This window comes from Trichechus manatus, unplaced genomic scaffold (genome assembly GCF_000243295.1).
Source record: "Trichechus manatus latirostris isolate Lorelei unplaced genomic scaffold, TriManLat1.0 scaffold00005, whole genome shotgun sequence".
Taxonomy (NCBI): Eukaryota; Metazoa; Chordata; class Mammalia; order Sirenia; family Trichechidae; genus Trichechus; species Trichechus manatus.
In genome coordinates, this window is record NW_004443941.1 from 34,299,829 (window position 1) to 34,319,330 (window position 19,502).

At 36.3% G+C, this 19,502-nt stretch overlaps 1 protein-coding gene across 17 annotated transcripts in view; it reads right to left on the bottom strand.

Moving 5' to 3' along the window:
- The window catches only part of BIRC6 (baculoviral IAP repeat containing 6), a 364,754-nt gene that overhangs the window by 161,569 nt on the left and 183,683 nt on the right, over positions 1-19,502 (bottom strand). For all 17 annotated transcript variants that reach the window (XR_002824888.1, XM_004369572.1, XM_023736211.1 and 14 more), the window contains 7 exons: positions 18,647-18,780; positions 17,675-17,828; positions 15,630-15,746; positions 4,976-5,130; positions 4,372-4,498; positions 2,590-2,700; positions 612-745 (listed from right to left, as the gene is read on the bottom strand). Coding sequence is in view for 16 of the 17 variants with exons in the window: in XM_004369572.1 (XP_004369629.1) it covers positions 612-745; positions 2,590-2,700; positions 4,372-4,498; positions 4,976-5,130; positions 15,630-15,746; positions 17,675-17,828; positions 18,647-18,780 (932 nt within the window). In the remaining variant the exon portion in view is untranslated. The remainder of the gene's footprint in view (positions 1-611; positions 746-2,589; positions 2,701-4,371; positions 4,499-4,975; positions 5,131-15,629; positions 15,747-17,674; positions 17,829-18,646; positions 18,781-19,502) is intronic.

Consider the following 19,502-nt stretch of genomic DNA (forward strand, 5'->3'; position numbering starts at 1 on the left):
TTTGAAATGTATAAAGAACTTCTACACTGATTTGCACAAGCAACCTTATTAAACATAATCCCATTTTGAAACAAAAGACCTCAGAGAGGTTAGGTGGCCCAAACAAGGTCATGCTTCTAATAACTGGCGGAGGAACTAATAAAGTGTATTTTGAAAAAAAAAATGTAAGGTTAAAAACAAATCTGTACCAATGAAATAACTTTGCTTCCCCAAACAAATATCTCATGAATGGAAGAAATGATAGCGAGAACCACACTAAGTGACCCGAGGTATATTTGGAATGTTTTGTTAAATTTCTATATATCATTTTATTGCACCCTAATTACATTTAATAAACAAATCATAAAACCCTGGAATAATTCTGGAAAAATAAAATGCAATGTAATCCTCTAAAGTATTTTAAAGTTAAAATAAATTTCTAAAACTTGGCACATGCATACAAAACAGCATTCTGAAGTAAGCTTCCTTAAAAGTGAGCTTTAAAAACAAAAAAAAGTATGATCTTCAATAACTTTTACTCTGCCTTTTAAAAACCAAGTTTGAAGTTAACCGGTACAAATATGGTTTTTGAACAATCCAGGAATATCACTACTTTTCAAAAGTTGTATTACCTGGGGACTGTGTTGATTTGTTCCATGAGGACTGGTGCCAGAAAGAAATTTCACTAACACATGAATAAGGTTGGGATCTGAAACCAGCAGGTGGGCAGTACTCTCCTGAGTTCCAATGGCACTGCTTGAACCAGCTATAAAATATTTAAAAAACAAAAAACAAAAAAAGCACTTTAAAATGGACTCTGAAACCATGGAGATGCAGTACTTAAAAATATCACCTTTTAGTTCCAACCAACTTTCACATATTACCAGTAGTTACAGTGTATTAACAGGGTTTAAATCCATACTACAGTTACTGAGCTGGACTTCATTCTCTGTTTTCATCTACCACATCTCTCCTCCCACCTGTCTTCTAACAGGAACATGAAAACACCTTTAAAATAATCTTCTAGTCTTATAAGTCTGAACATTTGGCAAGTGGAAAAGAAATAACTAAATCTCACTGCCCTACTTGGTGAGCCTATTCCTAGGATCTATTTCCCCCATTCCAGAAAGAAAGATCTACTTTTTTAAGAAATTAAAGCAAAAAGTATTCACTTTTGCTTATCAGTTATATACTGATATATAGGCAACACACCAGTTTACTGAACTGGATAAGATATCCTTTGATGTAAATCTCTTTTTACTAACAGATAAAGTGATGTTTTGACCCCATTTTTGGAAAACGTATTCCAAATGACAAAATAGAATAACACTTTGATGCTAAGTGATTATTTAACAGCTTTCTCAATGTAATACAGCTTTCTGCTTAATGAATTTGTTCCTGAATAGAACAGGGATGAAACACATCCCTGTGTTGTCATAACCTACAGCTGTAGTAAAATTTCAATTCTCAATGACTATTCCTTGCTCTCTAATATGAACATCGATCCCTATCTCACAACACACTAAAAAATTTTAGATAGAAACCTAAATATGAAAAGTAAAACCAGTAAAAACTAAAAAAGATAACACAGTAAAGTTGCATCATCACCTTGGCATATGTAAAGACATAGAAAGCACTAAAAAACTTTTTCTAAGAAGGTTCAGAAATTATTTTACTGCATTAACTTAAAATGAGAGTTCCTGGGTAGTGCCAATAGTTAACTCGGTTGGTAACCAAAAGGTTAAAGTTTCAATTCCAACCAGAGGTGCCTTGGAGGAAAGGCCTGGTAATCTACTTTTGAAAACTCAACCACTGAAAACCTTGTGGAGCACAGTTCTACTCCGACACACATGAGGTTGCCATGAGTTGGAACTGACTCAAAAGTAACTGGAAACTTAAATAATAATAATAAAAAAAAAGATGGGTAAGGCATAGAAATCTTAATAGGGCTTCAAATCTGAAAAAGGGTAATTACATTCATATAATATCTCTTTTAGAGAAAGGAAACCAAAAACTAAAAATCTACTCATACAAATTCACAGATATTACAATGAATAAATCATCAGCACAAGAGGTTAGACTTAGCAGTAAAAACTTGATTTTAGACTCTAAAAGCAATCAGTTTTCTTCTAGTAACTAGTAGGTTTTAAGAAGGAGCCCTAGTGGCACAGTGGTTAAACACTTGGCTGCTAATGGAAAGGTGGGTAAGTTTGGGCCCACCAGCCACTCCACGGGAGAAAGATGTGGTAGTCTATTTCCGTAAAAATTTACAGCCTTGGAAATCCTATGGGGCACTTCTACTCTGTTCTTCTAGGGTTGCTGTGAGTCGGAATCGACTTGACGGAACACAACAACAACACGAGTCTCACACAAAGATGAAAATACAATTTGAACTTGTGATGGGAGTTATATAAAAATACTTACATCATCAAACTAACCAGCTACATAGGATAAGAACACATAAGAAGAAATTTAGAAGACATATCCAAATAAAGAATCCAATCCCATTCAGAACTATATCACTTCTTAAAAACATCCTTTTAAACATCTGATAGCAAGAAAATTAAAGTGTTATGTCAGAAATTTAAATGAATAGACTTTTGAACTTACAATTAAGCTGCATGTTTGTCATGAGTGTTAGGCTATGAAGCACAAGGCACCACGTCCGGAGCAAAGTATTGGGATACCAAGCTAGCACTGTGAGAAAGCTAGTTATTGATGCTATTCAGAAAAAAAGAGAAATTTTTTTTACTCAGTATAGGTAAATCAATGTTTACTAAGAATTAAAAATCAAACGAATGAATCAACAAATAAGACAGTATTTCTTTAAATCAACTCACTAACTAGTGTTCTCAAAACCTACAAACGAAATGAGTTCCCCGTTAAATACAACACAAGCATTAGGATTCAGTAACATTTTATATTTAATTTTAAAGTTCAGCCCATGACACATAAAATAACGTTATCACTACAAACTAGTTGTTTTTTCCACACTAGACATTTCTGTTGCAACACAATTCATGCACACTTGAAAATCCTCATTCTGCAAATTTAAAAACTGTAAAAAAGAGAGCATATCAGAAAAGCTGAGGTGGGGTAGACCACTTAATATCCAATGTAGCCTTGCAGTCAGAGCACAAACTCAAACAATAATGAGGTTAACTTCGAAGCTCCACATAGGAAGCAATCATGGTGACTACAGAAACCAAATAAGTTATTCAAAATGCACAAACACAGTACAGCGCCAAGACTGTGTTCTTAAAATACCCTTTCCCCTAAAATGCTGATTCCAGATCTGGGGCAGGAAACACAAAGATAAGTCTGCAATATCTGGATGTATCTTTTACTTTTTCTTAAAGTATAACTAAAATAGACTCCTGTTAACAAAGCTAAAGGCTAGTTCTTTTTCCTATTGAAAGGTATAATTCTATTCTCACTATTCCCATACTGCTGCAATTGCTAAGAAAAAAATGAAATAACACAACGTTCACAGAAAAATGACATCCTTCTCCAATTTAGCAATTCCCCAGGGGCTAATTCATATTTTTAAAAACCAGCTGCAGCAGAAAAGACTATGAACAATATTATAAGGAAATAAAAAGTAAAGATTAATAGAATATTGTACATTTTAGTTTTATACAGCCTAAGCAACATAGTACAAGACCAAGTAGAAACACAAACCGATACATGTACACCAATGTTCACTGCAGCACTATTCACAATAACCAAAAGACAGAAACAAACTAAATGTCCATCAACAAATGAATGGATAAACAAAATGTGGTATGTAACACTGGAATATTACTCAGCTATAAAGAAAAATGAAGTTCTGAGCATGCTACAACATGGATGAACCTTGAAAACATGCTGAGTGAAATAAGTCAGTCACAAAAAGACAAATATTGTATGACGCCACTTACGTGAAATATCTAGAATAGTTAAGTGTATAAAGACCGTGGTTACTATGGACGGGAGAGAGGAGTGAGAGGAACTCATTGCTAAGAGGACAAAGAACTTCTGTTAAGGGGGATGGAAAAAGTTTGGAAACAGATAATGGGGATGGTTGCACAGCAACAAAATGTCACTGAATTGTACATGGGAAGAATGTTGAAATGGCAAATGTTTTGTTAGAGATATTTATCACACAGAAAAAAACTAAACAAATACAAAAAAAAAAAACCCATAATGCAGACCAAACAAAAAGAGTTTCCTAGAATTTTTTTCACTAATTAGTAAGTCAGTGTATGAAAAAACTTCTTTTGCGGGAGGAGGGGTCACTAAAACATTATAACCCCTGAAGACAAACAAGAATTAGGTGTGTTTTAACCTAATCATTACTTTTTTAACTTATTATTTATGTTATGTTAATGATTTTGTTCCAATAAATCTTACCTTGATTTAATGAAATGACAGGTATTCGATTAGCATTATATAAAAAAATGTCTGCTCCATGCTCCTTGTTTCCTGATGAACTAGAATTCAGGCTCAATGTGAGCCACAACTGGAGAAGTGACTCCAACTAAAAAGATTGAAAATTGACATGGAAATAATATTGACCTTTTATATTATTAAATACCACTTTAAAATCTTATGTTTGACACCTTGTCAATAGTAAAGAATTTTTCTATTAAATACTTCCTTTAGCTACCTTAATTTAGTTGACAAGCAAATAAATCTTAAAATTCTTGTTGAATTAAAGTTTGTAATTTACCTATTACAGGTGTTTTTCTAAATTAAAAGAAGTGATTCAAGTCTTAAAATCACGTGTATGGATGTATAATATATGGTAAGAACTAAAGTTTAAAAACATAAAAATTTTAAATAGCTCATCATCGAGGGGCTGTGGTTATCAAAGTATTTTCCAATATTTTTCAAACTAAGTATTAAAAAAAAAAAACTATCCCTGTCAAGTTAAGAACAATCCTCCCATTTATTTTCATCATTTACTAGGCTAGCAACAATATATAAAAATATACCATTTCTCCTGAAGTCATACCTGAACATGATGGACTTGAAGCATGGAGAAAAGTTTGTTAAAACAAACATTTAACATCGGGACAGATGATGATTGTACGATAAGTTGGCTGGTTTGGTTTGCTGCTTGTAAACCCCCTAGAAGTGAATCACCTGTTCCAGTAGGAGATTGTGATACTGAAAAGTAAACACAGTTATGATCTTATACTCAAAGTATCAGAAGATATGTTAACTGGCTATTAATATGTATAGTTAAGTAATCTTTAAAAAAAAAAAACTGCAGTCTTAATAAGTTATACTGTAGTATTTGATACACCTGTATTTATAAAATATATTACTGTGAAAGCACCTTAACATCTGAGATGCTTGGCATAACCAAGATGGCTGACACAAGTTTAAATGTGATTCCATTTTGCTTTGACTCCGCTTTGTTTAAAGCTTCCGCTAAAGTTTTCCGCTCTTCTAAAACTTTAACCATCTCTTCAGCAAACGCAAAGGAAGCAAGAATGTGGTCACAGCATATAAGACGTTCCAGGAAATGGGCCCATGGACCGGGGGGGGGGGTCTCATAATTTCCATAAAAGCTATTCTGAAATAATGTTTACAACATATGAAAGATCACCAGATATGTAGACACATTTGTTTGTACCACTATATAAAAGCACTTCTTTTCCTCAACCCCAGCAGAGCACTTTGCACTTAGGCTTTGTGCTGCCTGGTTTGAACTGTTCTATTCCTCAATAAAACTCTATTGTTCTCTATTTACGGAGTTTGTGCTTAATTTTGTACTTTGACATTTATGGTATCAGTACTGGGATACCAAAGATGCATTGTTTTCAATCACCCCCAAGGTGTCAAGGATTTGGGCTCAGGTACTAGCCAAGCCACTTGGGCTCTCCATCTATGAAAACCCTTGGGAGTCATCTGAAAGTAAATAACCCCTCGAAGCCGAGCTGCAGTTTTTTGTATCGAAGTTCTTGAAGTTTTACTGTGGATCTGTTACTGATCAGATTTGTTTCTGTTCTTGCAAGTACATTTCTTGTGGTCTGTACAGTTTAGTTTGCGTGCTAGAAATCTGGGGAATGTCAAACGAAAGGGCAACTTAGATCCTCCCTCTGGGACCCTTGCCCAATACATGAACAAGCATTTTGGTCCTTAAGAATGTGCATTTTTGTCTGGCATAACTTCACCAGAGATGGTCTGGAAAATCAGTGGCCACTCCGGGGCTCTTTTGAGCTTTCTAAATTAGTTTTTCTGAGCAGTAAATTGGAAAATAAGGGCAGCTGAATTAAACAACCTCAATAGGATCCCTATTTTGATTCGTATTTAGAGGACTCTCAAAGATAATCAAGGCAGCAAAATTGCTTCCCAGCAAGATACCATTTCCAAATTAAACAAACAAAATAAACAATATCAGAATCCTGCTCCTGATCCATCTCCTCCTTTACCAGTTGTCTCTTCCTTATATTCATCTTTACTCTCCTATTCTACTAACAATACTGTCTGAACTTTCTTTTTACCTTAAGACCCCCGAAACTAAAATACCTGTACCTGAAATGTCTTTTAAGATCCATCCCACAGACTCAGAGGAGTCTCCCCATGTCATCTTTACTCCCTGGACTTGCTCAGAATTGCACAGTAAAGACTTCCCAAGACTACACAAGGATCCTTATAAATTTAATGAGGAATTTAAAATTCTTGTTGAAGCCTATCAACCTGGCCTCCCGGATTTTTTCCGTTTAGTCCCTATAATAACTGTGCCTGGAGAGTTTCAACTATGGTTAGGTATACTGAATGGAAAGTTCCTAAAAATAATTTGGTTGTGAACATAAACAAAACAGCCAATGAACTGTTGGAGGATGCTCGAGCAGTGAATAAAAGGTTGCTATGAGGCTATTCCTAAGGCTTTTATTCCAATAATCAATTGGACAAAAATTCATTCTTGTTAACAAAATAAAGATGAGAATGTTTATGATTATCAGATCAGACTACTTCAAAAGTTTTCCAAACATTCTGGTCTTGATATCTCTGCACCAGGTACAACTGGAGCTTTAAATGCTGTTTGTATACCTGTGTTAAAACCTGAAATTCAGCCTCAGTTAAACGACACTGGTTGGATTGGAAAATGGCCCCCATCACTGAATTGACCGATTTGGCTCATAAACTTTTTCAGACCCTCAAGGCTGATAAAGACAAAAAGGCTAATAAATTGATGGTCCTTTAATTATAAAAATTGCAAATCCCAAATCAAAAGAAAAAGATAAAATTCTCTAGTGGCTCTAAAGGTGACTTTTGCCAGGATTACAAGAAACCTGGCTGCTGGAAGAGTCAATCTTATAAATTAAAGAAGATAAAGATTCCCCAACAGGATGCCCTTCAGTCTGAGATAGAATGAAGGGAATCTGGGGACTTAACAGGGACTTGCCCCACAGTGGCACTAAAATTGCAAAGGGAAACTATTTTGAAAATTCATTGCAAAACTTGTCAATTTTTACTTGATACTGGAGCCACCTTACCTAACATAAACCCCACTTGACTTTGAAAGGCCCTGCTTGGAGTACTAAAACTTCAAAAATCACAGGGTTGCTAATCAAGAACAAACACTAACTCACTCTCAGCCTGTCCCAGTATCTCTTGGGCCTGCTGAAGACCTATACCCTTTTTTACTCAGTCCTACTACCCCAATTAACCTATTACAAAGAGGTCTTTTATCTAAATGGAATTGTCATTTGTAATTCAAGAAAAAAGATGAACTATAACTGAGCCTGCCTGATGACCCTAGGACAACAGAAGCAGTTTCTTATTTAGAGGCTATCCAAAAAAGAAAATTATCTGCTGCATGCAAATGCTTGTTACACTAATATTTTTACCCAAACTCCAGAAATTTCATGGACCTCCATACCTATCAATGTAGGCCACGTTCTATCAGCAGAACCAATCAAAATCCAAGTAGATCCATCCAACTCATTACCAGAAACTCCTCACTACTCATTCAAGTGTGAGGCAAAAGACAGACTTTCCTCTAAGGGCTTAATTATTCCCTGCAATAGCCCTTGTAATACCCCAGGGTCCTTCCAGTATAAAAGCCAAACAATAGACGTTGGAGATTTATTCAAGATTTGTACACAATTATCCGCATTGTTATTCCTAGATTCCCATTAGTTCCTCATCCTCGCTTATTACCCTCTCACATTCCCCTGGATACAACTCACTTTACCATTATAGATCTTTGTAGTGCCTTTTTCAATATACCTGTACAACAGCTGTTTGCCTTTTCCTGGGAGCCCTGGTAGCACAGTGGTTAAAGTGCTTGGCTGCTAACTGGAAGATTGGCGGTTCAAACCCACCAGTCACTCTGTGGGAAAAAGATGTAGCACTCTGCTTCCATAAAGATTACAGACTTGGAAACCATATAGGGCAGTTCTACTCTGACCTGTAGGGTTGCTACGAGTGAGAATCGACTTTACAGCAGTGGGTTTGCTTTTGGGATTTCCTATTTATTTTTCTCAGATCTTGCGTGCTGATTTACAGCCTTCGCGGTTTATGAATCAGTCTAAATTGCTGCAATACGGTGATGATTTGTTAATTTCTTCAGACTCCTGGCAGGCTTGCCCTGAAGACAAGGTAGTTTTATTAAAACACTTAGCTGTTGGGAGTACGTAAGGTCTCTAAAGAAAAATTACAATTGGCCCAGTCTTCTGATGAATATCTAAGTCACTTAATCTCTGCAATCGGCATATCTGTTGACCCGAAACGAAAAGAAGCAATTCTTGTTTTTCCAATAACTAAAACAAAGAAGCAATTATGAGGGTTTCTAGGGCTCTGTGGCTAGTGCTGCACCTAGATTCCCAATTTTTCATTAATAGCCCAGCCTTTATATAAGTATTTCAAAGCTCTGAACCAGACACATTCCAAATTTTATTAGAAGATGAAAAATCAATAGGCAAATTAAGAGAGGCTTTAATGAATATGCCCCCTTTGGGTTTTCCTAATTATTACTTAGATTTTTTAAAATTTTTGCACAAAATATCTGGAAATGATTTGGGTATACTTACACAAAAACAAGGAGAATACTAAAAACCTGTAAGTTAATACGGCCTGCAGCTCAACCCTGTAGCTAGAAGATACCCTCTTTGCCTTAGGACAGTGGCTGCCACCACCAAACTAGTGGACATCATCGCAGACATAACGTTAGATAATTTTTAAGATGTTGATGTACCTCATATGAAGCCCTGGTGTCGCAGTGGTTAAGAGTTATAATTGCGAACCAAAAGGTCGACAGCTCCAGTCCACCAGCTGCTCATTGGAAACCCTATAGGGAAGTTCTATTCTATCCTATAGGGTCACTATGAGATGGAAACTACTTGATGGTAACAGGTTTATGTACCTCATGCTGTATCTGCTACACTTAACTCTGCTCTGACCCAACATCTTTCAGCCTGTCAACTTCTTTGAAGTTCTCCTTCTTGCTGCATCTAATGTTAAGACTATATTGTGTCTGGCCTAAATCCAACCACACTTCTCCCTGAGATCTACAATGATAATTACCCCACTCATACTTACCTAGATTTGACTGAACAACTTTTGAATCCTAGGAAAATTTAAGAGAGACCCCTTTAACAAATCCTGATTTAGTTTTGTTTGTGGATGTTTCTTAGTTAAGACCAAACTCTGCCAGCTCTCATTACAGGCTGCATAGGCCATCACAATTTCTACTGAGGTCCTTGAGTCAAAATCTTCCTGAAGCTACTTTTGCCTAGCAAGCTAAATTAATTGCCCTTATTGGAACCTGTGGAGCCCTGGTGGCAACAGTGGTTAAGAGCTACGATGAGCTACAGCTGCTAACCAAAAGGTCAGTAGTTAGAATCTACCGGCTGCTCCTTGGAAACCTTATGGGGCAGTTCTACTCTGTCCTATAGGGTCGCTATGAATTAGAATTGACTCAACAACAATGGGTTTGGTTCTTACTAGAACCTATAATCTTGCTTCAGAAAAATCTGATAATATTTACATTGATGCTAGGTATATTTTCAGGGTTATACCGGATTTTGGTATGTTGTGGAAATGAGGATTTTTAACTTCTTCTGATACTGCCATAAAAAATGGAACTTTAATGGTAGATCTCTTAGATGCTCTGGTACTCCCCTCTGAAACTGTTATAGTAAAAATACAAGCTCACCAGCCAAAAGGAATACTCTAAAATGAAGAAAATAGTGGCATTGCTTTTGCTGATAGAACAGTCAAACAAGCTACTTCCAAAATTGCAACTGCCTCATGAAGAATAAACAAAAGAATCCCTTAAGCTTGTCTACCGATGGTCCTAACCTTTATGAGCTGACTTCAGAAAAATCTTTAAAACACCAACAATTAGCCTAAACTGAAGAGACTGAAATATTGAAAAAGATAAGTTATCAAAACCCTGACACTCAATTATGAACAGGGCCCAAACAGAAACCTGTCCTACTTAAATGCTTGTGTACCCCTACGATTCAGAACTTACGTAAAAGTTCCCACACAGAAAGAGATAAAATGAGTGAAACTTTAAAGAAATATAGGTAGGGAAAATTCTTTGAGGCTGCTGAGGATTTTACTTCCTACTGTTCCATTTGTCCTCATCATAACCATGGGAAACATCTTAAAGGCCTACCTGGCAGTACCCTTTACCCTCCTGTCCTATGCTTGAATGCTGCATAGATTTTATTCAACTCCCACCCTCAACTGGTTACAGATGTTTTAGTAATGGTCTGTAGCTTTTTCACACTGGATGGAAGCCTTCCCTTGTCGTTGTGCTACTGCAACCTCTGTAGCTAAAAAACTTCTTGAAAATACTATCCCAACCTGCAGAGCACCGAAGATTCTTTGTAATGATAGGGGGACTCATTTCACTGGTTAAGTCATCCAAGAAATATGCAAAATCTTCCCCATTTTTCAGAGATTACATTGCCCCTATCATCCTCAATCTTCTGTCCTAATAGGAATATTAATGGCATTATTAAAACCCAGTTAGCCATGCTCTGTGGGGCTCTAAATTTATCCTGGGTTACAGTTCCTTCTTTATTTCTTTTAAACTTGAGATCTACTCTGTTAGGATTCCATAAACTTATCCTTTACAAAATAATTACTGGAAGATCCATGGCCCTTCCCTATATTGGCTTGCACTGTTTCCAACAAAGTTCAACCTGACCTGCTGAAATATTGCCAATCATTAATCCAATATTCTAAAGTGTATTTTAAAAAGGCCTTTGATAATGAGAAAATAGAGCCTTAGAACTTGCCTGATATTGTGCCAGGAGATTATGGATGCTGGAGGAGGCATCAGCTGAAAATCTCATTAGAACCTCGTTGGAAGGGGCCAGATTTAGTCCTTGCCAATCCATGTGCTGCCAAGTTGCAGGGAATTAGCACCTGGATCCACTGATCTCAACTAAAGAGGGCCAAGGCGCCCCTATGGACTTTCCAACCATCTGGAGAACCGAATCTCACCTTAAAATGCCCTTCTGGCTGGAAGCAGACAACATCTGAGGTAGACAGCTGATCTCAAGATTGGAGAACAAGACTTCATGAATCCTGCTGAGTCTTATGGACTTTGTTTTATAATTGTAGCTGTTCTCGTGTTATTAGCTTCACTTCATACTTGTGGTATTTTACCTTGGTAATTTTACTCATCATGTGGATTCGTTAAACCTTTACCTTTCTCCTCTTAATAAAATATTCCACCATATGTGAAGAAAATGCTTTTATTAGACTAGCTCAAATCAGTGGCTAGCACTGGAAATCTAACTAAATGCTGGTTCTGCCATCCCCATCCACATCCCGGGCATGCAAATTCAGACCCACTAGCTTCCCCAATATCAGACTACAGCCTTGTTCCTAATGCTACCATTAGTCCTAACATTACTGTAAAATGAGCAATTCATGTTAGATTATGGCATCCTCCACAGATACTCAATGTCTCCTCCAGTTCCCTGCCTTAATCTGACACAAATCAAGACCAGTTTAGCCTGTTCAGAACGTGCTTATCCCAGACCCTCAGATACTGGGGAAACTTTATTAATACACCAGATGTCAAAAACTATATGAACAAAATCAGAGGATCCAATCAATGTAAGATCCCCTCCTACAATACATTGTTGCTAGGACAGTTATTTCTTTATGGTAACTCTTTAATGGAAGACTGGCTAGAACAAGTCAATCAAACCATCACTCCCTGACAGGAGAGTACCTGAGCGGGCATAATTTACACTCCCTATGGATATGTATTCTTATATGGAAGATCCAGTTATCCCACCCTAGAAGAGTCAAGTCCACATAATCAGCCCTATGCCTGGGTGTTGCCTTTTCTGAATGGCTGGAACATGACAAGCCAACGTACTTTTGGTCACTTAGGGGTTCCATTAGTCATTCATTCCTACAATGAGAGTATACACTGGACTAATGATTTTAAACTCCTTATCATTTAAAAAGGTCGGATTCACTGAATTGGGCACTTCAAATGAAAAACCAAAATCCTATAGCTGATAAGCCCTAATTAGGATAGATGTTCCTCTGAGCCTTTTTACCTTGGTATAGTGTTCCATAACTTGAAAAGTCTTATTTGCAACTTATCTGCTACTATGGCTCAAATTACTGATGTTCTTGCAGATGAAATGACAGCTCAACAAAAATCTTTAGCATCTCTTGCTAAGACATTATTAGATAATAGAACAGCTCCAGATTTCTGGTTAGCTCAACAAGGTGGAGTCTGTGCTATTGCCAATACCTCCTGCTGTGCATAGATAAACAGCACAGGAGAAGTAGAATAAGATATCTGAAAAATTCATCAACAGGCTACTTGGCTACTTTCAATCCCTCCTATGCTTGATTCTCCTTTTCTAGATATCTTTAGTTGTTTACCAAATGGTATTAGTTCTTGGCTGTACTTTATATTACAAATTAGCCTAATTATTTTAATTATAATAATCAGTGTTACAGGAATGATCAAATGTTTTATGAAATGTCTATCTAACACCTGTACCAGTCCACCACTACTGTTGCCATACAGAGGATTATGTATCTTGAATCTTTAAAGGAAGCTAATTTCACACCTTGAGTTAGCTTTCCAGTTTAGTCAAGTTGTTCCTCCTAATGAGACCCAGCTCTACACTAACGTAGCCTATCGGATCACAGAAGCAGAGGATGATTTTAATCTATGAACAAGAATCACTCCAAATAATGAGTCCATGTGGCAGAAATAACTCTTATAATAATGATCAAGGAATCTCTATGGAGATTCATGATCAAAATGGGAAAATATGTGAAAACACCCTAAAACTCTGAGGTGTTTGGCATAACCAAGATAGCTGACACAGGCTTGAATCTGACTCCATTTTGTTTGGACTACACTTTGCTTAAAGCTTCTGATTAAAATTTTCCACTCTTGTAAAATTTTAACTGCCTCTTAAGCAAACACAGAGGAAGCAAGAATTTGGTCAGGGCATATGATAAAAACTTTCAGGAAATGTACTCAAGGACGGCGGAGGGGGAGGGGGAGGGAAGTCTCGTGATTTCTGTAAAAGTTATTTTGAAATAATGTTTGCGATATATGTAAAGATCAGCAGATACGTAGAAAGACTTGTTTGTACATCTATATAAGAGCACTCCTTTCCTCAACCCCAGTGAAGCACTTTGCACTTACACTTTGTGCTGCCCAGTTCGAACTGTTCTATTCCTCAGTAAAACTCTACTGTTCTCTATTTACAAAACTTGTTCGTGTTTTGACATTACTTAACAAAAGTGAAACCACCAAAGAGAGAAGCTCCCAAATACTCAGGGCGCATCCACCAAAGGAAACGATATACTATCTAGCAATTTTTATTTTCAATGTTTTAACAAATAATGAAGGATGGAAAGGGCGGGGAGAGAAAGAAAAATCTTCACTAATTATTGAGAAGGGGGTTTTAGAATAATCTAGATTCTAATCCATTGATTCTTAACCTTGACTGCACAATAGTCAATTTTTCAAAAATTCTTATGCTCAGGTCACCCACGAAACTCATTAAATAAGAATATATTTGTGGAGAACAAAGAAATACAGGAACACTAACAGGTTTTCATATACTTATAAAGTTATATTAAAAAGAAGACACAGCTCTGTGTAGGACAATAATCAAAAGATATAATATTAAGAGAATTAAATATAATTACCAAATAATCTTCTAGTTAAGTTTTTTTTAAACATGTAATGTTTAACACAGAAAAGGGCTACTTTGGGCAGTATTCACCTGTCTGTGATCAAGTAGAGGATGAATCCTACAAAAGGGATTCTCACGTTACATGGAAGATAAGATACAACAATCTTAGTGTACCAAAACTAAGATTACAGAAAACTAGCTCATTCCTTCTGTTTTTTTCCTTTCTTCTATACCTTCTAAAGAAATAGAGGAAATAGAAGAAAAAATGCAGACCGAAAGAATTCGATTTAAGAAAAGGAAGATCTAAAAACCACATTTCTCTATTGAAATGGGCTATAATCTCTCCTTCATAAGAGAAGCCAGATATGATAATCATCCTGGACTTCACCAACAGCACAGTGGCTGCTAACCAAAAGGTCGGCAGTTCAAATCCACCAGCCACTCCATGGAAACCCTATGGGGGGTTCTACTCTGTTCCATAGGGTCGCTATGAGCGGGAATCAACTGGATGGCAACGGGTTCAGTGTTTGGATATACCCATACCCATTTACTCACTCTGCCCAAGTGACAGTGAAGTGACTCGGAAACCTAGGGAAAATAAAAACATCACCCTCTGCTTAGCTCAGTGCCTCAATCTTTCTCTTTCAGAGACAGCCTACTATCAAAAGTGAACCACCACGGCATGAGGAGATCTAAAAAGTCTAGCACTTATGGCAGAATCTAAAAGGCTGACTATTTGTGTAAACAAACTTTTACTGAAACATAGCCACACTCATTCATTTACATGTTGTCTAAGGCTACTTTCCTTCTACAAATAGTTTAATAAGTTAAAATGCAGACCATATGACCCACAAAGCCTAAAATATTTACTACCTGGCCCTTTATGGAGCCCTGGTGGTGCAGTGGTTAACAGCTTGGCTGCTAACCAAAAGGTTGGCAGTTCAAATCTACCAGCCACTCCTTGGAAACCCTGTAGGGCATTCTATTCTGTCCTATAGGGTCGCTATGAGTTGGAACTAACTCGATGGCAATGGGTTTGGTTTTTTTGTTTTGGACCTTTATAGAAAAAGTTTGCTTTCCTTTGCTGCAGATGATTAAATAATAAATCCTCTCAATTCTGGGGTTCAATCAGCAGGCCCATTTGGCTATCATCCAAATCCATGCCTTACATCCTAGAAGTATATAAACTCCAAGACAATTAGTTATGCAAGCTTCCCTAGGAATTTCATTATCCTCACAATAGCACAATAGTAAAAACATGATTCAGGTTTTAGGACTTAACTTAGAGTACTCTATGGAGGTATTTTGTAACCCCCATTTGTCAATTCTTTGTCTAACTTCTCAATTTGTTCCTAACTTGGAGGGGGAGAGAGGTGCTATATACTTAGCCCCAACGTCACAGACCAGACATTGAATTTTTAAAATCTAGCCTTGCTGAAAACACATGAAAATAATTAAGAGATAAATCATTCACTGCAGTTCTCTAAGAATGGTAATTTTACTTACAAGTAGGAGATGTATTGGTTAATGCCTGTAAAATGGAATCTGCCTCCAGGGTAGACATCATTTTTAACATAAGTTCTGCTTGCTGTTCAAGCCCAACTTCTAGGCGAGCATCTAGGGCTTTAAAAAAAAAAAGCAATTAAAAAGAAATAAGCAAATTTAATCATTATTACCTGTGTCCTATTTCCTACAATAAAATGTCAAAATTTGAACCCGAGAGAGTGAGCATTGCCCCCATGCAGAACAACGTGGCATGGGATATCAGACTCTGAGTGGAGTTTGAAGAGAATCTTTGCAAAGCAAGTCAGAGGTGGGAGACTGGTTATATAGAGAGGGCTGGATCAACTAAGTGAATCAATGATAATAGAAGCAAATAATTTAAAAATAATAAGAGCCAGGTTTCTCAGTGTTAGAGAAAAAAGACACAAATATGAAAAGGAAAACTAAAATGAACCCTAAGCAGTCTGATTAGAACAAGATGTACTGATGTGAATTCATGGCATTCAGTATAGACAGATATATTAATACAGATAAAAAATGCACAGACAACTTGCGCGTGCGCACACGTGTGTGTATATGTAAGTATATACACATATATACATAAACACACACGAATACACACACGTTTCCCAGCTCTGTCCACTGAAAGGACCAGGAAACAGCCACCAACATAGCAATAAGCACATTATCTATCACCCAAATCTTGGTCTCTTAATCACATTCCTCCACTAGAAGGTTTTGCAATATCGTTCTACCTGTAGAAATGGGAGCATTTCAGGGACTGGGCAGGGAAAGTAAATTATTAGCCCTGAATACGTATTCTGCCAGAGAACACGGATGTACTCAAGAAATGACGATAAGAACATGGAAAAATGATAAAAAGACTATCTTGAAAGAGAGCCCACTGGTCAATCTGGGAAAATCAGAACATCAAAATAAATGATAGCAACGAATTACAACCCACTGAATAGAGAAGGAAACCATGGTGAGGAACCGGGTATTTCCACAGTCTCAAATTATCTCCCTCCTGCCACCCTACCAAAACAAAAAACAAAAAAAACCTCTTAAAGTGATCAAACTAAACACCACCAGTAATGAGACAAATAAAAATTACTGGCCATAGGATGCAATGACAAAAACTGAGCATTAATTCTGTGATATTCCTGCCAAAGATACACGACCTCAAACCTAATCATGAGGAAATGGCATACACACTCAAATTGAGGAACAGTCTACAAAAACAGCTAGCCTTTCATCTTCAAAAACACTGAGGTCATGAAAGCCAAGTCTGAGGAATTGTTGCAGACAAAATGAGACTAGAGAGACAAGACTATGCAATGCATGATTCTGCACTGGATCCTTCTGAATAAAGGACATCATTGGACAATTGGTGAAACTTACAAGGGGTCTGAGTGTTAGATGGTAGTAAAATTAATTTCCTGATTTTGATGGCATATGTTTCCTGGTGTGCCTATATAGAAAAATGGCTTGCTTTACTTAAATAAAAAAAAAATATATATATATATATACATAAAACATCAGATTAGCAATTTACTCTCAGAATAATAATAGCTGCCTGTATTCTACTTGCAACTTCAGTAAATGTGCAATTATTTCATAATAACCAAAAAAAGATTTTATTTAAAAGAAATCAATAAATCTGATATATTCTATATGACTAGAAAGGTACAAAAAATAATATTTAATGTGGTTTCATTCTGTTTGTAAATAAAGTACAAGTTTATTATTAAAGATAAGAAAATAAATGAAAACATAATTAAATTAAAATCATTGGCAATTCCACTCAACCCAGGGATAGATTTTGCTAGGTGCTGTTTACAGAAACAGAAAAGATGGACCATAAATAAAAGCTCCCTCAAACTGACTAAAGGAGTTAACAGATAGCTCTGAATGTCACTCACGCATAGCTGCAATACTAAAGCCTGCTAGCATATACCCAGGTCACGTTTCTTGAAGGACAAAGTATACACAAATTTAGGACTTGGTTTAAGAATACCATATTCCTTAGAATATAAACACACACTTACCTTGAGATACTGAAACACTAACTGTCTGTGATCCATTCTTCTCTGTATTTGCTGGTGGCTTTGCTACAGGAATGCCAAGACCACCAATATAAGGGTTGTAATTGTAGGTGCCATAATCAGCACCCCAATAATCATACCATGTACTGCTTATTGGCTTAAAAGAATAAAAAGAGACCACTGTCATTTATTTTTGACTCTTCATTAAGACTGATGCATTATCTAAACTCAAAAAGATCCAGAAAATAAATACCTTTCCCCTACTCTAAATTCCTAAAATCCACTTATAATCTTGATAATCTGTAGGAATGGTTCAATAAATATTCCCTTCATTTTCTGCCAAAATCTAAAAACTCTTATTTGTTTAGAACCTGAGAAATAACTAATTCCCTAAATAAATTTCGCATGCACATAAAGAACAGTATCAATATAGTGTATTAGGGAAAATCTCCTTTTGAAAGGAAACCCTGGTGGCAAAGTGGTTAAGAACTATGGCTGTTAACCAAAAGGTCAGCAGTTCGAATCCACCAGGTGCTCCTTGGAAACCCTGTGGGGGAATTCTACTCTGTCCTTTAGAGTCGCTATGAGTCTGAATCGACTCAACACGTTCAGCCTAACAAAGAAGTATAATCTTCAATGAACTCAGTTTGGACGTGGCTTACCTGGTTGCTTAAAATGTGGGTAATTCATAACTGTATTTCTCCATGCTTATTAATGGTTTTTACTAATATGAAAGATAATATATTCTGGTGGCCATGTTATTTAAAATGATATAGTTTTCTTTATAGTATCCCACTGGTATTTAAAAAAAAAAAAAAACTACTATAACACCTATAGTAATCTGTAATACTCTAAACACACTAAATAATGAGTTACATTTGGTGATAAATATGGATAGTTTCCTCTTTAAGTAATTACTAAGCCAAAAGTGTAAGATGAAAGACTAACTGCACAGAATATTCTAATGCATCATACCTTAAAAACTTTGGCTGCAAGAGGGTCCTTTTCCAAATCAATATCTAAAGGATCAATATCAACTTCCATTAGATCTTGAAGTAATTCAAGATCAATTTCCTTATCTTTTTCCAAAGAGGAAAGAGGAGGTGCGCCTTCAAAGAATTGAAAATTATTTTATTGGTGAAATACATCACATAAAATTTAACCAGTATATTGCATTTAGTTACCAGAAAAGTTGTTTTCCTTGCATGTAACATATATAGCACCACTGATATAAAAATCTCTAAATTTTCACATTTGACAATGAAGCACTAATAAGTATACAACTGTATCATTCCATAAGCACATAATTAAAACCCCAATGCAATGATACTTGATTTCCTAGGAAAATAAGATCACAGTATTAACCCTTGCTGAATCAAGGCGAATAAAGTTTCCTATGAAGTACAATCATTAACATTTCCAGAATGAACAAAATAAAAAGGTTCATTATACTACATCTAATATTATAGGAAATGTTACCCAGTATTAAAGAGAAAAACAAAGATTCAAGTTATAAGACTGCTATTCACCTTATTTTTGTTAACAGTGTAGAAATTATTTTGCTTTCAGATGCCTCCAAACTTTTAATTAGCTTTCTATCCCTTAACATCCTGTCCTGCCATTCTTCTCACCCTCTTATTCATCCTATATTTATACAATATCTAACAGATACCAGGCTGTACTAGGATTAGAATACACAGAGATTAATAACACAAATCCCCACCCTTGCAAATAAATTAGTAGAAGTTCAGGGATAGGGTTGCACTATAGAAAATAAACTACAATAGGATAAGTGCTATCAGAGATAGTCGAGAGTTCAACAGGAGCACAG